The sequence below is a fragment of the Diplotaxodon limnothrissa genome, linkage group LG1 (assembly GCF_057381915.1).
Source record: "Diplotaxodon limnothrissa isolate DT_005_m linkage group LG1, D_limnothrissa_male_GT1.1, whole genome shotgun sequence".
In the NCBI taxonomy this organism is placed as follows: Eukaryota; Metazoa; Chordata; class Actinopteri; order Cichliformes; family Cichlidae; genus Diplotaxodon; species Diplotaxodon limnothrissa.
The window spans coordinates 40905153-40930600 of record NC_140596.1 but is presented as its reverse complement, the minus strand read 5'-3'; the positions used below and the strand labels follow the sequence as shown (position 1 = coordinate 40930600).

At 40.7% G+C, this 25448-nt stretch overlaps 1 protein-coding gene across 1 annotated transcript; it reads left to right on the top strand.

Moving 5' to 3' along the window:
- Positions 1-546: 546 nt before the first annotated feature.
- On the top strand, positions 547-13600 carry LOC146640208 (scavenger receptor cysteine-rich domain-containing protein DMBT1-like). The gene is made up of 13 exons (XM_085358523.1): positions 547-669; positions 1753-1955; positions 2929-3066; positions 3193-3304; positions 4546-4732; positions 5836-5977; positions 6150-6305; positions 9183-9238; positions 11070-11245; positions 11455-11855; positions 12053-12149; positions 13065-13293; positions 13392-13600. Exons 1-13 carry the CDS (start codon positions 547-549, stop codon positions 13598-13600), a joined length of 2229 nt encoding a protein of 742 aa, XP_085214649.1.
- The last annotated feature ends 11848 nt before the right edge of the window (positions 13601-25448 follow it).

Genomic DNA, 25448 nt, shown 5'->3' with positions numbered 1-25448 from the left:
TTCATTCGCACAGCATAATCAGCATTATGTTCATAATAGAATCAGTACATACCCTTGGAAAAAATGCATACAGTCAAACATGTCATTTAATGTAAACAAAACAAAACAAAACAAAAAAGTTAGAAGAAAAGGCTTCTATAAACATCCTCAAGGAACAAAATAAACATCAGAAGAAACTGTCATATGTAATGATGACTGACAAAGTAGATACACCTGTATATATCCAATCCTATCTTTTACTATCTATCTATGCATATGTATATAGATAGATTGGTCATCATCACATCACACAATATGCAATCATAAAAATCAGCACAGTGCAAAATAAATGACTTGACTTGATCATTTTGACCAGTGGGTCAAATACAGATTGTGTCTTCATCATTCTAGCATATAAAATCATTTTCACATAATACAACCACATAAAACATTTCTGATGGTCTGATGAGATCAGGTTATTCTTGTTAGTTCATTCCCCGCCTCTTCTGTCCCAGGGATTGAAACTGGCTGAACAAGATTTTGCACATACAGATTCTTTCAGACATCATGGAGGCAGGTGTATTTCTCCTGCTGCTGTTCCCATTGTTGGGGATTGGGTCGACTCTCAGCTTTTATGGAGACAGCATTAGTTTCATGGCTCCAGAGAAGGAAATGGATGGGACATTTAAGGTAATACAACATAAGTATATATGCTGAAACTTTCACTATATTCTTTTAATATTGAGATTTATCATGATAGTGAAAGATGGGCAATATGGATCACAACACAGATTAGTTTACACTCAGTGTAATAATGCATATTTTTAAAGTAGTGGCATTTGCAAAAAGATCCTTTTAAAAAAAAAGAAATTAAGTAACCATACAGCCACGTCGCTAGTTCTGAAGAAACCTAATTGGAATGCAAAACACTTGCATACAATCCAAACTCTTGTGATGAAGAAAATAGTTAACACTTTCATGCATGTTGTACAGTAATTTCAAAGCTTTTCAATATTTTTGTGAGTAAAAAACTTCAGAAATCCCAAATGGTGGATAGTAATGAAAATGTGCCATCTCTGTATCTGTTAAAAGAAATATACAAGAAATGTGGGTTCATTTGTCTTTGTTTTCTGTCAGTTCTTGTGTTTGGACACATTCATTTTTGTAGTTAGGGTTCTGTGATGTCACCATGTCTAATTAAACGCAATCTAAGACAGGACAGGAGGAAGACCAACATATAGAGTGTGAAACAGTTAAAAACAGAAGAAATGAGGTTTTACATTTTTGTTTTTAATTAGGAATTTTATTAATTAGTTTATCAAGCATCACAGAGCTGAAAACATGGAGGAAATGCATTTACTTTCCTTCTCCTTTTTGTTTATTAAGAAGTGATAAAACGAGATATCTAAAATCCCCTGACTAAAACCTTTGACTCTGAAATGAAGCAACAGTTTTAAACCTGGTTTTATCTGATGTTTACATTTCTGTTCTGAAAACTACGGAAATCTGGTCCTTTCAAAATACAACTATAGAATAGCTTTCACAGATGTTATAGTTTCTACATTTATAAGCATGCAAGAAACAACAACGACTTGGGGAACAGGGGTTAGGGAGTTGTTGTTATTTATGATTTCAGCCCCACAAAAGTTGGTTTGAAATCATGAAGGAAATTGTTCAAAAACTTGGGGGAAAACTGTATTGACTTGAATATGCAAACAATGCAGATTTTTACAATGTGCACAGAAAATGTATTATTTTTTTTAAACCCTCTAGGTGACCTTTTATCACCGGCAGAATGGCAAAAGTAACTGTCAGGATCAGTCATCTTTCTCATGTGATAGTGGCGTATGTACAGGCTTTAACGAGTCGAGCGTCCTGCAAACAGACCAGGACAGCACAGGCCAAGGCCGCTGGTGCCAGTCTGAAGGACACACAACAGCAACCATCCTGACTAATAATGCCTCCTTGTCTCTGAGGTAAGTCCAGGGCACAATAACACAGCTTATCTGATTTATCGTTTGCTAGTTACTCTGGCGTATCTCACAGACTGAATTGAAGATTGTATTTAACAAGCATGATCTAGTACAACTTAAAAATGAAGAAGTTGAGAAAAGTCAGCCCACTTGCAGTGGGATCCGTAGTAAGTGGACTCGTACTGAGGACTGGCCGATACATTCTGAATTGTTACCCTATTATTTATTCTATAGGCTGATCAGAATTGATCTTTACTTTGAAAAACGATCTCTAATAACAAAGGCTTAAAATGAAAGTACACATCACACCCTGCATTTCCCACAGCACAGTATCTGTCAGTGTTGATTTGAGAAGTGATATTCATCTTCTCATTCCACCACGCTGGCTGACTGCCACGCTTGCTGGGACACTTGAATAGAACACAAGTTTGGCATTTGGAATATTTTTGTTGGTATGACAGCCCAGCCTTTTATGAGAAACGTCTGTGTGTGAACAAATAAAAGAACAAAAAGGGAGTTAACTGTAGGATCAGAATGGTAAAGGGATTAGTATAGTGCCTTTCTATTCTCACACACACACATTTAGATGTTGCTTTTAACGATACTTAAGCACATTTACACTCACTCACACTACGACGAATGCATCGAGGGCAGCTTCGGGTTCAGAATCCTGCCCAAGGACACTTCAACACATGGACAGAAGCAGCTGGGGATCAAGCCACTGACCTTCTGATTGGTAGACGACCTGCTCTGCTACCTGATACACAGCTGCTCCATATCAGCTCCTCATATTTTGGAAACACCAACAAATCACGAATAAATGCAAGTTTGTCTTGTAGTGATATCTTCACCAAAATACTCTCTTATCAAAGATGCATATAAAATCCAGAGTTTTTTCACTTCTCAGATGGCAGCCATTGTTGGTTCAAGTGACGCGTATAATTACGAGCAATGAAATGTTTCACCTCCTTTTCAGGAACTCTGGCTGCTGCTGGGTGTCTAATGTTGAAGGGAAAACCCAGTGGACAACATATGCTGAGCTGGACCTGGGAACTCGATCTGATACGCACACTGTCAACAGCTGTCCCGTAACAACAACAGTGTCTTCTTTGCGGTACATGCCATTTTTCTTATTTGATTCAACATAAAATCGTGAATCTGGAAATCTTACGTAAACATCACTCGATGATTAGTTGTTAAATTACTGTAATATGTACTAATATGATGCCTGTTCTTGCAGGGTGCCTCAAAACTGTTTTTCGAGGATTCGTATTCTGGCACATGATCCAGATGGAGATGAAGTGAAATGTCGCTTTGCTACACCTGGTCCCACAAACTTCGCTCTAGACGAGGTAATCCAGACCAAACGGGGGCTCTAATGACCTTCAATGTGGTCATCTGATGTAGCAATCATTATAGCATTGTAATCCACTAATTTTAGGCACAGCATTTTGATATATTAATCAAAATGTTGGTTTCATCAGGCCCAAACACATATTTTCTCCTGTTGCATCCATTGTTGCGTATGGATGTGAGAATGATCAAATTCTCGCAAAGAATAAAGTGAATGCCTGAGTGTATATGGCTCGAACTGTGGAAGACCTTTTTAAATGGCCAGTAAGACGAGATGAGTGCTATTATGAAAAACAGACAATTACCATCAAATGTTATGCAGCTGTTAACCCTTCTGGGTGTCAATTAGTGTCTGGCACCAGGACTCTGGCACCAGGACACTGGCAGCAGAGTCTCTGGGTCCTGTTGTATTATCACCGTTTGTTCTTTGTCACAGTGCAAAATGTACAAAAATGTACTTGTACATAGTGCATTTCTAATCAGTGAGCTACAGTGATTAGGTCAGGGGTATTTATAAAGGTAACATACTTAATGGACGCAAGGTTTCCCATTGCATTCATCAAGATGAGCAATGATTTATCTTTCAGTGGTTTTAATGCTTTGATTGATCAGTATGTTCTGCATGTTGACAATATAGTTGATGTAATAGATACAAATTTATAATAAACCCATTAAAAAAATCTAATAATTTAACCAACTATCTCCGTTAAGCTCATCTTGTAATCTCATTACAATCATTTGCATTTGCTTACTTGCAAAGAGAGAGAATGAAATCTTTTTTTTTTAGACTTTAAAAATGTGTAAAAGAAGATTATTGTTATGCTTTAAGCATAAGATCAGCTCTAATAGTATGCCTTTGGATTTATTAGAAGCATGTGTTTATGCACTGATAATCTGAAGGACCTAAGGGGTGAATCACATATAAGTTAGCAGAAGTAGAATAGAACTTGTGCCGACTAGGCAAGTGATAAAAGAAAAGAAACAAAACTGACCAAATACAAAACAGATGACTACTTTGAAGTACTCGAATGATGGTAGGACAAGGGCACACAGGAGATCAGGTGATGCAGCAAACAGGAGTGACTAGTTGGACCAGATGAAACAGAAGAAATGAAACCAAAAGCAAAACGGTGACATAGTAACTATGTTTGGAATCCCGTCTGTTCCAAACTGATGTGTTTAATAAGCTCTGAGAAAACAGCACCTCTGTCATGTCCATTTGTTATTCGTGTCCCTTTAGACTACATGCATACTGACAAGTACAGGTGACATTGAGACTGGAATCCACGTGTTTGAGTTGATGTTAGAGGACTTCTCCACCAACAACATCACTTTGACCTACTCAGATGGAACATCGGTGTTTCGTGAGGCCTCTGGCATGAACTCACCTCCTCTCTGCAAAGTAAAGCTGCAGTTCTCAATTGAGGGTAAGTGATTCATAAAAGTACATGGTCAGTGCGACACAAACATAATACACGTCTCACCCCAAAAATACTGAATATATATAAACACAAGAGGAATATCATAAACAAAGTCATAAATATCACAAAAACTCCACAAGGTTATGTGAAAAAGGTATTTTAAAACATTACCATTAAAACTTTATGTGGTTTGGCGATTATAAAAACCAAAAAAATAATGACTCAATACAATGAGTCCCAGCCTCCCCTCGAATCATCTTTTATTTGTGTTATAAGAGTTTCTCACATGGTGTAACTTGTATATTGTATTCTGATCTTTCAGTTGAAAACAGCAACAAGTCTACCTATCATTTAACCCTGTTTATTAAATGTACTAAATAGTCTAAGAATATAAGAGTATACAGTTTAATATAAAATAGTATAATAGTATAATAAATATTCAAGACAAGTGAAATTTAAGTACAGTATTTGGATACATTTGTTTACTTTAGCTTCCAAAGTTGCTTCTAATGAACCTATCGCTTTAAAACCTGAACCATGAAATAACTGCCAGAAATCTTTAAGTTTTTGATAATGAAGTGTTTGTTGAATCTTTAGACAAAATATATAAAATTTTAATCTCCACATATGTGAGTTTTAATTTGTATCACATTTGCTACATAAGCCATATTTTTGCAATTTAGTGCTTAAAAACGTGTCATGCAATTTAAAGTAGAAGTAAAAAAAACAAATCACGCTGATGATGTAAAAGTCTCAAAAACACGTATCAAATATGACACGCTGGGCTTTAAAGGGTTACATTTAAATAAACAAAGAAATTACCTTTTTTTTTCTTAAGTTACACTTTGTCTCTGAAAAACTCAAATATGTTTCCTTTACGTTGGTGCTGACACAAGCAAGAGTCATTAATATCAGCAAAGCAAGGTTAACTGACTGGATAATTTATGACTTAACTGGCAGCTTGAGGACTGTCTCACGTTTTATTCTGATGTGGTGACTGACCAACCAACTCTAACTCAGAGAGGCCATTGTATGGCTGCACAATACCAGAAACTGTCAAGTCTCATAGAAACAGAACTTACATTCTTTCTGCCTTGTTTGTGTTTTAGTTCTCCTGCCAATACCAAACTGTGAAGCCGGTCATGTGCAGCCCATATTCTTGTACAGAACCCCTTCACACGGTGATATTCTTCATGCCACTGTGGGCCAGACATTCCAGCTTAATGCTGAAGCTGAAGCTCGCCATGCCAGGTGTTTACTTACTGAAATTATTAATTATGGCACTAGCTTTCCCTAAACAAACACCCTGTAATGTTGATATAATACTCAGAGAATTTCTGTGGATTTTGTGTGTGTGTGTGTGTGTGTGTGTGTGTGTGTGTGTGTGTGTGTGTGTGTGTAATGTTTATTCCTTTCCCTAAAGCATCCACGACTTCCAGGTCAGTGGCCCCCAGAACATGACCAAAGTGTTCAAAGACGATCTGCTCGGAAAAGCAGAAGTCACTCTCAGCTGGACACCACAGCTCAGTGACCTGTACAGATATGTCCCAGTCTGCTTCACTGCAGAGACAAATGACACGTGAGTGCCTTTATATAAAATCAAGCATTTTAAAACAATAAAGATTATTCACAAATGGAAAAAAAAAGGTAGACAGATGCCAATCTTCTCAGGAATGCAGTGGGGCAAAAAAGTATTTAGTCAGCCACCGATTGTGCAAGTTCCCCCACCTAAAATGATGACAGAGGTCAGTAATTTGCACCAGAGGTACACTTCAACTGTGAGAGACAGAATGTGAAAAATAAATCCATGAATCCACATGGTAGGATTTGTAAAGAATTTATTCGTAAATTAGGGTGGAAAATAAGTATTTGGTCAATAACAAAAATACAACTCAATACTTTGTAACATAACCTTTGTTGGCAATAACAGAGGTCAAACGTTTACTATAGGTCTTTACCAGGTTTGCACACACAGTAGCTGGTATTTTGGCCCATTCCTCCATGCAGATCTTCTCGAGAGCAGTGATGTTTTGGGGCTGTCGCCGAGCAACACGGACTTTCAACTCCCGCCACAGATTTTCTATGGGGTTGAGGTCTGGAGACTGGCTAGGCCACTCCAGGACTTTCAAATGCTTCTTACGGAGCCACTCCTTTGTTGCCCGGGCGGTGTGTTTTGGATCATTATCATGTTGGAAGACCCAGCCTCGTTTCATCTTCAAAGTTCTCACTGATGGAAGGAGGTTTTGGCTCAAAATCTCACGATACATGGCCCCATTCATTCTGTCCTTAACACGGATCAGTCGTCCTGTCCCCTTGGCAGAAAAACAGCCCCATAGCATGATGTTTCCACCCCCATGCTTCACAGTAGGTATGGTGTTCTTGGGATGCAACTCAGTATTCTTCTTCCTCCAAACACGACGAGTTGAGTTTATACCAAAAAGTTCTACTTTGGTTTCATCTGACCACATGACATTCTCCCAATCCTCTGCTGTATCATCCATGTGCTCTCTGGCAAACTTCAGACGGGCCTGGACATGCACTGGCTTCAGCAGCGGAACACGTCTGGCACTGCGGGATTTGATTCCCTGCCGTTGTAGTGTGTTACTGATGGTGACCTTTGTTACTTTGGTCCCAGCTCTCTGCAGGTCATTCACCAGGTCCCCCCGTGTGGTTCTGGGATCTTTGCTCACCGTTCTCATGATCATTTTGACCCCACGGGATGAGATCTTGCGTGGAGCCCCAGATCGAGGGAGATTATCAGTGGTCTTGTATGTCTTCCATTTTCTGATGATTGCTCCCACAGTTGATTTTTTCACACCAAGCTGCTTGCCTATTGTAGATTCACTCTTCCCAGTCTGGTGCAGGTCTACAATACTTTTCCTGGTGTCCTTCCAAAGCTCTTTGGTCTTGGCCATGGCGGAGTTTGGAGTCTGACTGTTTGAGGCTGTGGACAGGTGTCTTTTATACAGATGATGGGTTCAAACAGGTGCCATTCATACAGGTAACGAGTGGGGGACAGAAAAGCTTCTTACAGAAGACGTTACAGGTCTGTGAGAGCCAGAGATTTTCCTTGTTTGAGGTGACCAAATACTTATTTTCCACCCTGATTTACGAATAAATTCTTTACAAATCCTACCATGTGGATTCATGGATTTTTTTTTCACATTCTGTCTCTCACAGTTGAAGTGTACCTCTGGTGCAAACTACTGACCTCTGTCATCATTTTAAGTGGGGGAACTTGCACAATCAGTGGCTGACTAAATATTTTTTTGCTCCACTGTAAATGTCCAAGGAAAATCATCCCAAAGCCAGACAATTCTCAGAGTGAAAAATTATAGCTTGCTTGGAAGGACTGGCAACATAGCTGCAAAGTTGTATGTGAATAAGCCATACAACTTCTGGAGCAGTGTTGTAAATGGTAAATGGCCTGCATTTGTATAGCGCTTTTCTAGTCCATAGGACCCCAAAGCGCTTTACACTACATTCAGTCATTCACCCATCCACACACACACATTCACACACTGGCGATGGCAAGCTACATTGTAGCCACAGCTGCCCTGGGGCGCACTGACAGTTGTTTAGACAGATGACACTAAAGTGGAGATTTGCTGAAACCCAAACACAGCATATTAGCAAAAGTGCCTCAGAACCATCAAGCACAGTGGGGAGAGCTGATGATTGAAGATGGTTTTGTAGCCACAGGACCTGGGCACCTTGCTGTCTTAGTCAACCATGAACTCCTTTGTATGTTAAAGTGTCCCAGAGTCAAATCTGACAATCAAAGCTTGGTGAAAACTGAGTGAAACAACACAATGATCCCAAGCACAGTGACAAAACTACAGCAGAATGGCTGAAAAAGAAAGAATCGTAGCTCGGACCACTACTCCACTGAAGTGCTGTGGTGGGACCTTACGGTTTTTCTTGATTGCTTTGACACACTCACAGCAGGAAAGTCCTTGTCACCACTTTGATGCAGCACATTTCCTCGTACACATTACACATTGTCACACACTGCTGTTGTTTCCACACATATTTTACTACCATGTTGATGCCCTTCTCACTTGAATCTACAACTCATCAAAACAGTCACAACTCTAGATCGATCACTACTTCCCTGAAAGAGTAGTAATCTGGCCATTCTGCTGCTCACTGGATATTTTCTCATTTCAGACCTATAAACCCTAGAGATTGTTGTGCGTTAGCACATCGTACATCAACAATGTCTGAAAACTCACACCGGTCCGTCTGTTATCAGCAGCCATGCCATGTTCAGTCATCCTTCAGCAGACTGTCTTCACCACGTCTACATGTATAAACGCTTTGAGTTCGTGTTGATGTGAAAAGTTGATTAGATATTTGGATCACTATAATGAGCAGTCTTCAAGTCAACATTACATTTAAGCTTGCTCTTTCCATATTTTCACTTAAATATCTTCTTTCTTTTTTTGTCATTAAGCCAATCAGAGATGAGGTGTGTTGTTGTCTTGGTGACCCAAGCATCTACCACACAAGGTTAGTAAACACCTGCTCTCTCTCTTGACAAATGAGCAGTGCGTGTAATAACTAAGTGCCATGGCAACAGCACAAACACTGCTGGCCATTTGTTCACTTGTGGTTCTATTTTGCTTCCCATGAAACCTCTTAAAGTGACAGTACTCCCTCTTAAAAAAATACATAAAAACAAAACCTAAACAACTTTTAAAACAGTGTTTTTCTTCTGTTTATGTCCATTACATAAGTAAATGAATTGTTTGTTTGCATTTTCTTATTCAACCTGATTTCCAAAAGATTTGGCATACTGTAAAATAAGATCATTTTGAGTGAATAAAGTTGGGACAGGGCAATATTTACGTCTGTGTAGAATTTCCTCCTTTTTTAACAGTCCCAAAGATCAGTTGTTGGGAGTGTTGTCCCAGTCTTCTCTGATACATGATTCTAACTGCACGACAGACCCAAGTCTCATTTGTTGTGTGTTTCACTTCCTGTTATAACAAATGTATTTAGTTGGTAACTGCAGGCAGGCCAGTTCAGCACACAAACTCTTCTGCTATGAAAGCATTGCCGTTGTAATATATACAGGATGCATCATAACCTCTGTGTTGTTCAAATATATATGACCTTACCTGGAAAACATGTAATCTGTGTGGGAGCGTGTGCTGGTCTAAAACCTGTTTTTAATGTAATATTCCCCCCAGGGCTTAGAGATCACAATCTTCCAATATCTCAGCAAGAATCTGAGTTTTCTCCAGATCCTTTTCATCTTTTAATATTATGTACTGTAAATAATAACAAATTTGGCCCGCAGCCTAATTACATTTGGCCCGCGAAGCCATACCAAATTCCTATTAGAGCTGGCCTACTGGTATTATACAGCTAATATATATATTGTTTAGTATTAAGCTTTGCTTGTTACATATTCAGTTTTTCAGCAAAACGTGTTTGAGTCCATAAGAAAAGATTCATTCTTATATCTGGAGGAATAAATATATTTCAATAAATATTAATGTTAGCCCGCGACTTTGTTCCAGTTTTGAATTTTGGCCCACTGTGTATTTGAGTTTGACACCCCTGCTCTAACAGTTTCAAAATAGTCCTCTAGCTATTATTTTTGTTGCCCTGTCTCTACTTTTTGCTGCCATCAAATTCAGTATCAGCTAATATTTGTCCTAAAATAGTAAAGTGGATCAGTTTAAACATGTAACATATTTTCAATGTGATTTTTATTTTTTTTTTTGGATTTGCAAATCACTCCCTTTTGTTTTCAGTTTACAGGTTACACAGCACCTAGGCTTTTTTTAAAATTGTAAATCGAGGTTATAAATATACTGAATAAAATGTTTCATTTCTTAGATTCTTTTAAATAATGTAATTAAATGCGTTTTACAAGTATAAGGTAAACGTTAAACACAGTTTGATTGAGATGTAAATGCATACATGTTGGATATTTTAGATTTTGGTTTCAGTCCAGTATAATTTAGTGGTTTTCTGCTAGTTCTCTTCACAAACTGACATAAATTAACCCAAAGATATTTCCTGTACAAGTTTGTTTTAGTTTGATTTCAATATTATCTTTGTTATGTTTCAGTTTTATTATCTAATTAATATTGTTATTTTGCAGGTTTTTTCACATTTATTTGTAGCTTTTAATTTCATTATAACATTGACTCTTATAACTAAGTAAAATCACATTTGTTTCTTTGCGGTTTTCTTTTTTCCTTTGTTTTCTTCTTTTATAATAGCTTTTTATTTATTTTTTAATGATTTTGAATATGAATATGTAGTAATCGTATGATAAAATACTTTATTCCTAATAGGTAGCTAATATAGATTGTGCTGTTTACAGGCAAGGCCACTGTTCATTGCTCAGCCAATAAGATGACAGTAGCCCTTGATAAAGCTTCCATGCCTGGCATTGACGAGAACTTTCTCAAGCTGAGTGACCCTTCATGCTCGCTCACCTCCAACAGCACTCACATCATGGGTGCAATGTCCTTCAGCACTTGTGGGACAAAAATTGAGGTTTGGAGAAACATTTACATTTCTTTGTAGATAAAAATGTTTTTTTCATTAATGAACAGCAAAATTTGAGTTTGTAAAATAAGCCAGTTACTGTACGTCGCAACGAGAAGAATATTGCGGCTCGATACACTGAACAGAACAACATCACGACCGTTGTTCATTATCCTCACGGCAACTAATTGCTTTTCCTTTGTTTGTCTTAAATACAGGATAAAGGTGATTATATCATTTTCAAGAATGCGATCAACTCCTTTGAGCTGGCTAACGAGGTTATAACTCGAAGGAAGACAGTTAAAATCGGTTTCTCATGCCAGTTTCCCAAAGCCATCAGCATCTCCAATTACTACAATCTCCACAACGCTGACTACATTTTCACCGAGTCCAACTTCGGAAGCTTTGGCTACACTTTTGAAATTTTCCACAACAGCAGCTTTACAAACAGAGTGGAGGCTAGTGCCTATCCAGTACAAGTCAAGCTGCTGGAGACTATTTTTATGGGCATCCAAGCTAGTTCAGAATTACCAAACGTGATGTTGTTTGTTGAGTCATGCAAAGCCACTCCTGATAACAACCCTGAAAACAGCCTCTCGTACTACATCATCAGGAATGGGTAAGTGCTGATGCAAAAAAAGTGCTGTAAAATTTAAAAAATGCTTAAAATTCCTTACAACTAAATTGTCGATAATATTTTCACAGGAGTGTATTTTAGCTACATTAAATAGCAATACTAATTACTACAACTTACAACTATTAAATGTCATCTTCCATTTACATTGCTTCATACGATTGACCTAAACCTTCTTTCAGGTGTGTAGAAGACGAGACAGTAACAATTTACCCATCTAATAAAACTGCATTCAACTTCGGACTTCAAGCCTTTAAATTTACTGGAAACTATGACCAGGTAACTTTAGATAGCACCAAATACAAACCTCTAACCTATACAAAAATATTACTCACACAGTTATATACTGAAGAGTATATGCATAACAAAGAAAATCCTGATATCACTGCTTTCCTGCTGTTTTGTATCCAATTTCCAAGTGTGAAAAAGCTTGAAAAATTATTTTGGTACAGAATCAGCAACATTTTTAAACTTTGACTAATAACTATATACAGATATAACAAAGTTACCACTGACAAGTGAAGTGAACAACACTGGTATCACTTCATGCCATCTGTTCGTAAGGAGGAGACATTTGGGAGCAAATGAACATTTTGCCTTCAAGTGTAAGGATTTGAGCGAGTTAGAGAAGGGCCAAATTGTGATGGCTAGAACATTTCCAAAATTGCAGTAATTATCGGGTTATTGGTTTGATTAAACAGACAAAAGTCAAAAGTGCACGGCAGTTTGTTGAGTATTGGGGATCTGATCAGTCAGGGTGCCCATGCTAAACCCCATCCATCACTGAAAGTGCCAAGAATGGGCACGGAGCAATGGAAGAAGGTGGCCTGGACTGATGGCCGGGTGCCTGTGCGTCACCTACCTGGGGAACACCTGGCACCAGGATGCAGTATGGGAAGAAGGCAAGGCAGAGGCAGTGTGATGCGACAGACAATATTATGCTCGGAAACCTCGGGTTCAGTGAGACTGATTAGACAGTTGGATGAGTGATGAAAACTTTCCGTACAGGTCAGTTCTGCTTTGGCAGCGAAAGGGGGACCAAGACAGTATTAGGGAGGTGGTCATAATATTACGCCTGATCAGTGTACATGTAGTTTTTAAGTTGTGGCAACTACCTGGAAGCATTTCAAGATGGGTAACTGGTGGTTAGACAAGTGCTTGTTATTCCAAAGCCTTTACTCTTCCACATTACAGGTGTACATCACGTGCTCTGTAATCCTGTGTGAGCCTGAGAGTCCCTTTTCCAGATGTGCCCAGGGATGTCTGAAGGATCCATCACGCAGACGTAGGCGAGGCCTGAGCGGGGAGACGGGTAGACACTACATTACCCAGGGCCCTCTGCAGTTTGTTGGGCAGCCTTTTCCTGATACAGCAGAGAACAGTCAGGATGTTCTGATGGAAAGGAGCGGCACGCTTCCAGAAGGTTAATCCAAAATGTATCAATCTACCTGTTTGATTGCCTCTCTGCCTCCTTACTTGCTTGCCAGCTTGTCCAACTATCCATGTATTGATGTCTTTCAGTGAGTCCTCCACCAGCTTCTCCAGGCACAAAATCAAGTGAGGAAGGTTGGGAAATGAGGAAGATCTTCAGCTCCAACATCTCCACCGCAGTCTTTGCCAGCGCCTTCTTAGTGTCAGTGGTGCTGTTGGGCATTATGGCTCGTTACTACAGGAAGAACGGAAGAGCAGAAGACCGCAAAGTTCTCATAGCTTCAGAATGGGAGAACTAAACCCAGTATTTACTCACAATTGTGTTTGTCTCACTTTCACATGATCACTTTCTTCAAAGTCTGTCTTAAAACAAAATTGCATCAAAAGCTGCTAAACAACCCTTAAAAACATCTTTTCATCTGAAGAGATGGCAGACACCAGTCCTGCCAAAATACTCTCAAATACCGATAGCTATTATGAAGCTTTGAAGTTGTAAGTAGTCAAATATTTAAGTGAGTATCTTCTACTGTTATTCTTTATGTGATCTTTGATGGGATAATAACATGAATGGGTAAAAACGAATTTAGCAGATGCTCGTTTGATTTGAACTGCACTGTTAATATTTTTTGTGTGTGGACAGGTAGTAGAGTCAGAATTCATTTTGGATGAAGGCTTCACTAGGCGGCAGCAGCAGAGCCTTTCTACAATTGGTCCATGACGGTGGGACTTTAAGACAGACTTGCTTAATTATCTCTTTTTTTAAGGTGATTAGTCTATATGTGGTGTCGTGGTCGTCTAGTCCTCTAGACAAAATGATTAGTTCTGATAGGGGTTGCATGTTAACATATCTAATACCTGTGCACTCACCAAAAAGCACAGGCTTTAAAGTAATGTCAAGAACAATTTATGACAATTCACGACCTTCAGTTCAAAGCTCGTCTCAAAAGATTAGTTAGAACTTCAAAGCAACATTGTATTCAAAACTGGTTTTGCCAGATTTTTTCATGCCATTATAGCATCAACTTTCTGGAAATGTTCCGCTTTCTGATTCTCAACAAAAGCTGCCGGCTTCTCGGCCAGAAAGTGTCTTTTAGCAACTAGTTTATGTACTTTATAGGAGCTTTGTTCTGGGGGTTTTTCTTTTGCTTTTACAAAACATTATTGTTTAAGAAAAGATAGTGGTTTAGGCTAATATTTTGTTTAAAATACTAAGAGCCAAAAGCCTGCATGTTGAAAAATTCCCCTAACACTCCACTAGATTTGGTTCTCTTTAATTTAGACATACGTTTTCATAACTTTAAACAAAGAGTGAGATTAGCTGCAGATTCTGTGTTAGTGGCGGCGAGATTGGGGATTGTTTTGGCGTACATAAAAGAAATGGCCATCCTTCAAAGACAACACATTAATGTCTGTAATGTCTGAAAGTGTAATAATATGTAATTCTGTCATTTAATGGGATTTATTGGCAATAAATGGAATGCACTAGATTTAAATTCTACTTGAAATTGAAATCACATAATAAACACAATACTGGGTGTGTATGCATGTGGATTGTTATGTGCTTTCATTTATTTTATATAAAATCTGTTATTAAGTGGGCTTGTTTATTTGGACATGAATGAAAATCCAAGCCAAAGTAAGATTGATGATCTGGACAGATTCTTAGAACATGGCCTTGGCAGCATCTGACCAATCACAGAGGGGCCTTTCATAAGTCCTATGACTCTTATTTCACAGAAAATTTTCAGAATTATCCCAATTATACCACATACGTCAGAGATCTTATGATGTGGTGATTTAAAAAAATCCCAAGATCATAAAAATATACCAATAAACAGCAATTTCTTCAGTTAATATGGTGATTTACATATTTTAATTCCAGTTAATATTTTTATCACTGGGTACGCTCTCAGTGAAACACACATTTGTTCTTCGATCAAATAATGAACATTTAGAATCACATATATTATTAATACTAAAAATAGAATTACATTAAACTAATGCAACAAAAGCTGCTCAATAATTATCAAAAACTTCAATCCCCGCAGTTCAGGCACCTACAAGCGATTCCTGAGGAAGTGTTTTAACAAGGAAAATGACACAATGGGTCAAACGGTACTTCATTAACACCAATTTGTTTTTTTGTTTGTTTCTTTTAAAGTTTATGATATATCTGTAAAGAAAACATCCAGCTCTCAAGTTGTCAGTTAATCAGCTATAGTGACTGATCTGGCCTGGAGGTCATTTTGCTTAGCTTTCCCTGTAACACACCAACGCCCACTACAGCAAAACATTCAGGCCTGACCAAACCTCAAAATATCCTTTAACAATAGTACATTTACGGCACATGGCTTAGAGGAATGTCTTGAATTGACCCCATTCATTGAGCAAGATAAAGGCCTACCACACCAGGTGCACGGCCTTTTGTTAACTAAGCAACTCCCACACTTACACTCTCTGTTCTCAGCACTGCAGTTTCCTAGGGACCTGAAAATCCCCATGTAACACATAAACAAACGTCATGTTATGCATTTCGATTTAGCTTTTTTATTAAGAGTAATGTTTAATGTACCCGGCGGCTGCTGGCTGGGCCTGCGGGCTCGTCACTGCATCCCCTGTGGCTTCTGCTCCGTGGCTGCTGACCTCATGTCTGGGGCTCTCCTCAGCTTTTTCCAGGAAGGTGGCGCGGTTGCCTCTCCGGTGGTCCTCCTTGGGCTTTCGCACATTGGGGGGCCTGTGGGTGTCCGGGCCTGGGTCTCCTCCATGTCTGCTTCATGCTCTGAGGGGACCCCCCCCCCTAGCAGATTGTTAGAAGGATAAACCTTTTGAACTCAAGCGTGCTCACACACACAGGTGTGCACACGGTTGCTCACAGACAAACTAGATCTTCCTTAGCTGCTACCTTAAAGCATATCGTGCGCTGTCGGTCTTGTGTGCTGCTCAATAACATTCAATATTTAGTACTGACTGTTACTTACACTGTCTAGGTCATTGCTTTGATCTCTGTATTGTGTTGTTCTCTTGTTGCTTGTTTTCGTTTTTCTTCTTTTAACCGGTGATCCAACGGATTTCCTCAGTGTCTTCTGTCACTGTCCCCCTCCCTTCCCTCTGTTTTTCTTTCTCTCTTTCTGTCTAATTGTCTGTCCAATTTGTAATAACTTAAAATAAAATAAAATAAATAAACAATAATAATACATATCGATCAAGTGGACCAATATGGCATTGCTATATTTTCGCCACTTGAAAAAATACATCCGTTGGGCATCTTTCCTGGCCTTTAGCAATTCAGAATCGTTGTCTGAAGTACCAAACGGGACAGGCCAAAATAGAAAAAAGAAAAGAAAGTAGTGTTTAAGTTGTTATGTTATATTTTGTAATTTAATTTTACAAAACTGATGAGTGTTGTAGGAACAAGACAGAAATTGTCACCTAACAGGGTGTGTGACAAAGTGGAGGAGCAGTTGCAATGCTCTCCATTTGTCCCATATGTGTTTACCTTTTTTTTTTTTTTGCACACTGTACACATTATTCTGTTTCTATGTATTTGCTGTGATTTGCGGTTTGTCGGGTGACATTGCTTCACTCACTATCCCCGGTTTGTTTGTGTAAGCGTTCTGTTGCCGGCAAAGCAAACATTCTGCAAATTAAGACAAATACTCAGTTATGTTTCTTTATATTTTATTATGTTACAGATTAAGTCATTTCTTCATACTTACTTTGTTTCTCTTTTCAGTTTTCATGAGGGTCAGGTGTGGGGAAACGCCTGCCTGGTATTTCCTCATTTTAAAGTGCTGATGATGTCACATATGACATCAGCAGGTCTAACCAAGGTGAGGGGTTTCTTTTTCCACAGAGATGCTTCCTTTTGTTTGTGTTAAGGTTTAAAGGGATTTGTTGAATGTTTTTCCTTTCGTTAATACTGCCATTTAGTTGTGTAAATGTGCATGTTAGAAGTGTGTAGAGGTTTTGTGTTTTTAGATAATCTGTGCAGAGTTTTAGATCCCTCAGTTTGAGTGAGTGGTACTGGCTGGGCAATTGGAGGGAAATTGAAGGCCCTATTTAAAGCCAGTCTCTACCAGATGCAGCAGAGAGGAGTGCTGCCCTGCCGTGTTAATAGAGTTGATTTGGGGGGGAAGTTTTGTTAAGTTACATTAAATTAAGTTCACTGTAAATAAATTGCTCACCTTGGAAACCTGAAATGTCTGCGTAGTCTGCTTCCCTACCACCTTCCTTGACGTTCGAGTCTGACTACTTCAAATCAAATCAAATCACTTTTATTGTCACATCACATGTGCAGGTACATTGGTACAGCACATGTGAGTGAAATTCTTGTGTGCGAGCTTCACAAGCAACAGAGTTGTGCAAAATACAATAATGTAAACAAGCAAAATACAAGAATGGCTACATCTGAAACTAATAAATATATGTACAATATATAATAGTATATGCATTTCTGGATGTGTATACTAAATATTTTTCTACGTGTGTGTGTGTGTACACACATATTTTACAAATTAAATAGAGTAAACAATAAATAAAATATATAAAATAAAATATACAGAGTTGAGACATGTGCAAAACAGTGGCATTACTGTACAGTGTGGAGTGCATAATGTTAAAGTTCCAGTAGTGAAGCTGAGGTGTCTATGACGTGTTCAGCAGTCTGATGGCCTGGTGGAAGAAGCTGTCTCTCAGTCTGCTGGTACGGGACCGGATGCTGCAGAACCTCCTTCCTGATGGAAGTAGTCTGAACAGTTTATGGCTGGGGTGACTGGAGTCCTTGATGATCCTCCCCGCTTTCCTCAGGCAGCGCTTCCTGTAGATGTCTTGGAGGGAGGGAAGCTCACCTCCAATTATCCGTTCAGAGCACCGCACTACTCTCTGGAGAGCTTTGCAGTTGTAGGCGGTGCTGTTGCCATACCAGGTGGTGATGCATCCAGTGAGGATGCTCTCAATGGCACAGCGATAGAAGGTCCTGAGGATGCGGGGGCTCATGCCGAATCTTTTCAGTCTCCTGAGAAAGAAGAGGCGCTGCTGCGCCTTCTTCACTGTTTTGTTTGTGTGTACTGACCACGTAAGATCCTCAGCCAGATGTACTCCAAGGAACCGGAAGCTGCTCACTCTCTCCACAGCAGCGCCGTTGATGGTGATGGGGGTGTGTACTTCTCTGCACCTCCGGAAGTCCACTATCAACTCCTTTGTCTTTGCGACGTTGAGGGTGAGATGGTTGTCTTGACACCAGTGGGTCAGGGCGCTGTACACACACTGATACACACAGGGTGTGTATCAGTAAACAACAGAGTGAAAGCAAAATGCAACACAAAAAACTTCCAAATGCTGCGTCCTGATTGACAGTCTTGTGATCCACACCAGTTACTATTCCCTAATTTTTCCCAATTTTACACACACACACAAATTGCACAGTGCACACAAGTCTGAAAACATGGAGCTCATGTATCAGCAACATAACTTCAAACTGCTAAACTCAATCATTCAAATACCATTCTAAATCAGAGTTTTGTAAATCTCTGAACACAAAGTGCATCATTAGGTACACTTTGGTTAGGCCACAGAAGAAGACGAAGAGCGAGAGTAAGATTAGAGGAGGCCTACCAGGCAAAGGAAGGATTTGTTTTAAAGTAAGGAAAAAATGTGTATATGTTCACCTGATCAAAAGAGAAACCACTGTGGAGACTGACAGTCATTTGTACTTGAACTACTCTGCATCTCACTTGATTACCATCAGGATCAAACACTATCCCGCTGAGTGATGGTGGGCAGTTATTTCGAACCCTATAACATGAGATTCAACTGCATCAGAAATAATCTCAGGAAAAAAAATCTATTATTCCTACTTCAGTGTTCACTGTTGTGGAAAAATACCTATGGCTAAAAACAATTTGTTAAAATAATTTTTAAAAAGTTCCGTACAAAAGTTTGGTATTTTATAAATGAAATAGACAAATTAAATAGTGTGGTTAAAGAGATCTTCTGAATATTTTTCTCAACAGCCACTGAACTTCCTAAAGTGTGATTTATGGTGCTGTAAATGTCTGTCCGTGTACTTGGTTCCAGTGCCTCCACCTGACAGTGGAGCCCTGCAACAAACTCTCCAACAACCAAAAAGTTTCACGTGAAGACTGTGCGCCGCCGGGTTTTCCTTGCCCGCTCCAATTTTACTGGATGTTAATGCTGTGGCTGATGCCACCTGACTTTTAGTGTTTATGTTTTATTGGTTTTTACTGTGTGTTCTCCCCGGCCACGGCTGTTTTAATTGCTTTTAAACCGTTTTGTGTAATAAATTATATTTTAGAAATACAGTTTTATATTGTTCTATTCCTTTGGCTGCTCCACTGCTCTGTCTGTTTTTTTTTTTGGGGGGGGGGGGGGGGGGGGGGGGGGATTACCCTCCTTAGAGTAACACCTGGTGACCACTTACATATGCAGTACAGCAATTTAACCAGCCTTTCCATCTCAGCATCTAACTCCAAAATGAAAAGGTCTGCGGGGTCCATGTTCCGGTCGCGATCTTCTGTCATGTGAAGGCTGTGTGCAGGCAGGAGTGGTGGACCCAAAGTGCAGACACACGGAGCAAAAAGGTGAACTCAAATGCAACTTTAATGGTGGATGGCAAAAAACAGAAAACTGGCTAAACTGGAAATACGGCTGGCTGGCTGGCTGGCTGGCTGGCTGGCTGGCTGGCTGGCCACACAGTGTGGGATGATGGCAATCACGACCCAGACAAAGGAAAACACAGGACTTAAATACACAAAGGGAGCAATCAGGAAATGGGAAACAGGAGGGGAACACGGCTGGGGCAAATCAGGGCTAACGATACAAGGGAAGCAAAACCTGATACAATAATCTGAGACATGGATGTTTTATAAAGTAAAACAGGAAACATAACACAGAGACGCGGACTTGACAAGGGGATACAGCAGACAGGGGAGACAGAGCAACTAAGGAACACAGACAGAAAACAGAACACTAACAAAGAAACTGAAAGACTAGAAATGATAAAAGATATTAAAATCAAAGTTCTTTTTTTTTTTCTTTTTTTGTGTCCCGTTTGGATCTTTAGCCGTCAGAATTGTTGTCTTAAGGCCAAGAAAGATGCCAAGCAGATTTATTTTACCAAGTGGATCATCATGGCTGTGCCATATTGGTCCATTTGATTGACCTTTATTATAATTATGAATTTATTTTATTTTCAGTTGCTACAAATGGGACAGACATGACTGGGGGATAGGACAGGGAGAATAAATGAAAGAAAGAGAGGGAGAGAAAGAAAACCAAAGGGGAGAAGAGACGGTGAGAAGGGGGAAGAAAGAAAAAACAAACAAACAAAACACCTGGGTCACCTGTATGGAGGAAAAAAACAGAAGAGAAAGCAAACAACAAAGAGCAACATAATAAAAAAACAGCACCATCACAATAAACTAGCTAGCAGTAGATATCAGTAGATACTAAATAATAAACGATATTGTGCAGCACGCAAGATAGACAGCGCACAATGTGCTTTGAGGCAGCAGCCAAGAAAGCTGTAGTCTGCGTCTGTGAATACCCGTGTGTACACCTGTGTGCATACCTGTGTGGATCAGCATGCTTGTATTCCAAAGGTTTCTCCATGTAACGATCTGCTAGGGAGTGTGGGGGAGCCACAGCCCCGTCCTCCAGGGTATGAAGCAGGTATGGAGGAGATCAAAACTCCAGACATCCAGAGGCCCCCAGAACACAAGAGACCAAGGAAGACCAACAGAGGGGCAGCCGCGCCACTGTCCCAGAAAGAGCTGAGGAGAGTCCCAGATGAGGGCTCACTCAGCAGCCGCGGAGCAGAATCCAGGAGGAGTTGCAGTGACGCGCCCGTGAGCTCCGCCGGCAGCCAGCTGTGCCTGAGTGACCGAGCCCCAGGCCGAGAGGCCGGGGGCACCCCACCTCCGAAGTGGCCCGAGTGAGCCCCAGGCCCCAGGCCCCGATAAGCGGCCGCCAAGGAGTGAGCCGGTGTGTACCCGGACGCCCACCCCCAGACACAAAGAACCACCAACGCACCGACACCTGAGGGAGTCCGCCACCGGCAGGGGAAGTGGTGGTGGGTGGAGATAGGCCTCCAAACCTTGGAGGGCCTGAGGTGTCCCCAGAGAGGTGGCGTCTGATACCCAACCTGACATATAGACACAGACATACAGGCACACACAGACACAAACATCCATTCCCACCCTCATGCTCTCATATGCAGTTACTCCACACTCAACCAACGTGGAGACAGACATAAAGAGACGCTGTACACACGATCACACTCCCCAAGCGTACTCTACAAACCGGGTCTAGGTACCCTTGCCCCTGGAGGGGGGAACTGCACCCAGACCCAGGTGGTGTTACCCTTTTCCCTGCGGTGGGGAGAGGCAGACCGCCCCGACTCCGCAGCAGCAGGGAGGCCCCACACTCCAGACCGCAGTCGGACGGCCAACTCCTCCTAGCCCCCCCGCTCCAGCAGGTCGCAGAGAACGGGGGTGAGAGAAGACTCCAAACCTCCCTCCACCCGCTCATTGTAGTGTTGATGCATGTGTGTTCTAAGGTGCATTTAAAACCCAGGAGGGCATGGAGCTACCTGCCAGAGAGCAGCAGGTAAGCGCATAGTCCCTCCTGCTAGCCCTCAAAGTCTACGTGTATTTAAAATTGAGAAAGTTCAATAATAATGCAAAACTGAAAACTCTGGGTCGACGACCCAGGCACCCTAACAAAAATGAAAACAACAAAATGCTTTTGATACCTGAGAAGAGGTAGCATAGTAGTAATGGGAGATCGGTTTCACTCACCAGTGTCAGATCATATTCCAAGATCCATTTGTGCAGTCATTCTCCAGGACGCCACTGAGCTTCTGATGTTTGATACCCAGCAGCCAATGGCAGTGTATAAACTGGTCTGAGGAGGGTCGCTGTTTGGAGAAACGTTTGAACGACTGAGATTTAAGGAGTAACGTTTTAAACATTACCTTTCATAAATTTTTACAATTGCAAAGATTTATTTATTTTTGTGACCTTTCACCCTCGTTTCAAAAATGTAAAGATGAAAACACAATTTTCAAAACTATATTCACAAAACTTCTGACTCCTATAGCAAAACAGCATGAGCAAGTGAAAATGATTTCTATGTTCAAAACTACACAATGGCCCTCATTTTCACATAGGAACAAAGGAAATAAATACATTGCTTGTAAGCTACTCCTTCTCTCATCTTATATTATCTTGTGTTGAAGTTATCTTTTAGTGATGTGTGTCACTCATAAATATCATCAATTACAGTCTAATTTCTTGGTATTATCTGATGGATGCTGGGAATCTGGATTTTTTGTTTTTGTTTTTTTGCACTGAGTTTAATCTGAGGAGGGCAGATCACGCGCCATCCCAGACTTTGTCTTTTTCTTTTCCTTTTTGTACTTAGAAAGGCCATTCGTACATCACTAACAACACAGCATAATGTTTTTTAATGGGTTATTTTTTCTTTTACGGCTTTGTACGTGCACTGCCGTCATCCTGGATTGGTAGTTTTATTTTGGAGAGTCTCATGTTTCCATGTTTAGTGTGTTTAGTTTTGCCTCCACTGTGGCGTTGTGTTAATTTGTGTCAGCTGTTTTCCCCCAGGTGTTTCCACTTCCCTCATTACCCTTCTGTGTATTTAAATCCTCTGTTTTGAAGGAAGGCTCAGTGGAGGTTGGAGATTGTAAATGAATCGCCTAATCTCCCTCATTGTCGTCAGGAGTTCCCTCATCTTGATTGGTGGGTAAAGGAGCAGGGCATGTCTCTGCCTGGATTTCTGCCTGTCCGCCAGGATCCTGCAGCCCATGTGTGTCTGTGTCAATATGCTGGCATTCAGTTTGACACCCTGTCTCATATCTAGCACTTCTAGCTCCAGGATACTAAACCTCATACTGTTGTAGGTAGGGCAGGGGGTTGACTGTCACGACCAGTTAATGGCTGCTGTGAATCCATGACAATAACACTACTCAGGGTACATCTCGGGGTCAAGGAGTTCCCCAGATCAACACAAATGGTACGGTTAGTGATAAGATGGCTTTAGTTACGTTCATTGCAGGAGTGATAAACAACACAGCTGATGTGAAACCTAAGCAGGAGCTTATTGTTAAAGCGGCAATTAACCACTTCAGTCGAGTCAGGAAACATGATATTATTTTATGTACTCATGGTACTTATCCTTCAATGGAATGCAAGGAGTCTGTTGGCCAATGGCCAGGAGTTTAAGCATTTCATCACATGACATAATGTTAAACCAGATGTCATTTGTATACAGGAATCTTTGCTTAAATCATCTTTGGATTTTGTGTTGTATGGGTATAATGTAATAAGAAATCACAGGGACCGTGGTGGAGGGGGAGGATGTGCAACATTTGTCACACACGACATCCCATACAGACTCCTGGGTAAAGGCAATGAATTGGAGTATGTTGCTATTGAGGTTTGGGACAGGAATGAACCAAATGTTATTGTGAATTTCTACAATCCTTGCACCAGATTGGAGCCGCGTCTTCGTTCAATTGAAGGCAGTGATTGTCGTAGAGTTATTTGGTGCAGGGATTTTAATGCCCATAGCAGAATGTGGGGAGGTGGACACACAGATCCTAATGGTAATGTAATTGAGGAATTGATGGAAACATACAAATTGGTGTGTCTGAATGATGGTAAGGGAACCAGATGTAATGTTGTTAATGGAACGGAGTCGGTATTGGATTTAACTCTGGTCTCAAATGTCCTTGCAGGAATAAGTCAGTGGACCATCAGAACAGACACTACCATAGGCAGTGACCATTATCCTGTTTTCACTCTGTGAAATAAACTTACCACAGAGCTCTACACCTAGCTCTATATAGCCAAGGTAGGGAATAGACAAACCATTAGCCGCTTTAAGCTGCAACCAATGACAAGCTTGGAGACGCTCTTGACCCCAGGACTCCAAATGCTGGCGGAAAAAGCTTTCAGTTATGGTGGACACCATGGACCCCGTATCAACCAAACAAGGTACTTTTATGCCGCCCATGTCCACATCTATATGCGGACAGGATGAAATTAATTTGAGACTGTCTCTGGACCATTAGAAACAACCCTTGAGCCATTAGACACCCCACCTGAACTGTGGCTCGGCAGTACGGAGGGTGCTAGTTTTCCGAAGCCGTATTTAAAGGAGAGTGCCTGCGATTATGCGGAGGGGCCTGCAAAGGAGGCCGGGAACGAGGAACACATTCCCCATCACACTCCCGAGCAAAATGTCCAGGTTGCTGACAACGTTTGCATATAATGGAATCGCTCTGTCCTGAGTGAGACATTTGATGGGGGCCCTGCAATCGAGCAATGCTCTGAGTGAGCTGATTAAGTTGCTCCTGCTGGTTCAATTCAATTCAATTTTATTTATATAGCGCCAAATCACAACAAAAGTCGCGTCAAGGCGATTCATAGATACAGAGAAAAATCCAACAATCATATGACCCCCTATGAGCAAGCACTTTGGCGACAGTGGGAAGGAAAAACTCCCTTTTAACAGGAAGAAACCTCCGGCAGAACCAGGCTCAGGGAGGGGCAGGGCCATCTGCTGCGACCGGTTGGGGTGAGAGAAGGAAGACAGGATAAAAGACATGCTGTGGAAGAGAGACAGAGGTTAATAACAGATATGATTCAATGCAGAGAGGTCTATTAATACATAGTGAGTGAGAAAGGTGACTGGAAAGGAAAAACCCAATGCATCATGGGAATCCCCCGGCAGCCTACGTCCATTGCAGCATAACTAAGGGAGGATTCAGGGTCACGTGGTCCAGCCCTAACTATATGCTTTAGCAAAAAGGAAAGTTTTAAGCCTAATCTTGAAAGTAGAGATAGTGTCTGTCTCCTGAATCCAAACTGGAAGCTGGTTCCACAGAAGAGGGGCCTGAAAACTGAAGGCTCTGCCTCCCATTCTACTTTTAAATACTCTAGGAACAACAAGTAGGCCTGCAGAGCGAGAGCGAAGTGCTCTAATAGGGTGATATGGTGCTACAAGGTCATTAAGATAAGATGGGGCCTGATTATTTAAGACCTTGTATGTGAGGAGCAGGATTTTGAATTCAATTCTGGATTTAACAGGAAGCCAATGAAGGGAAGC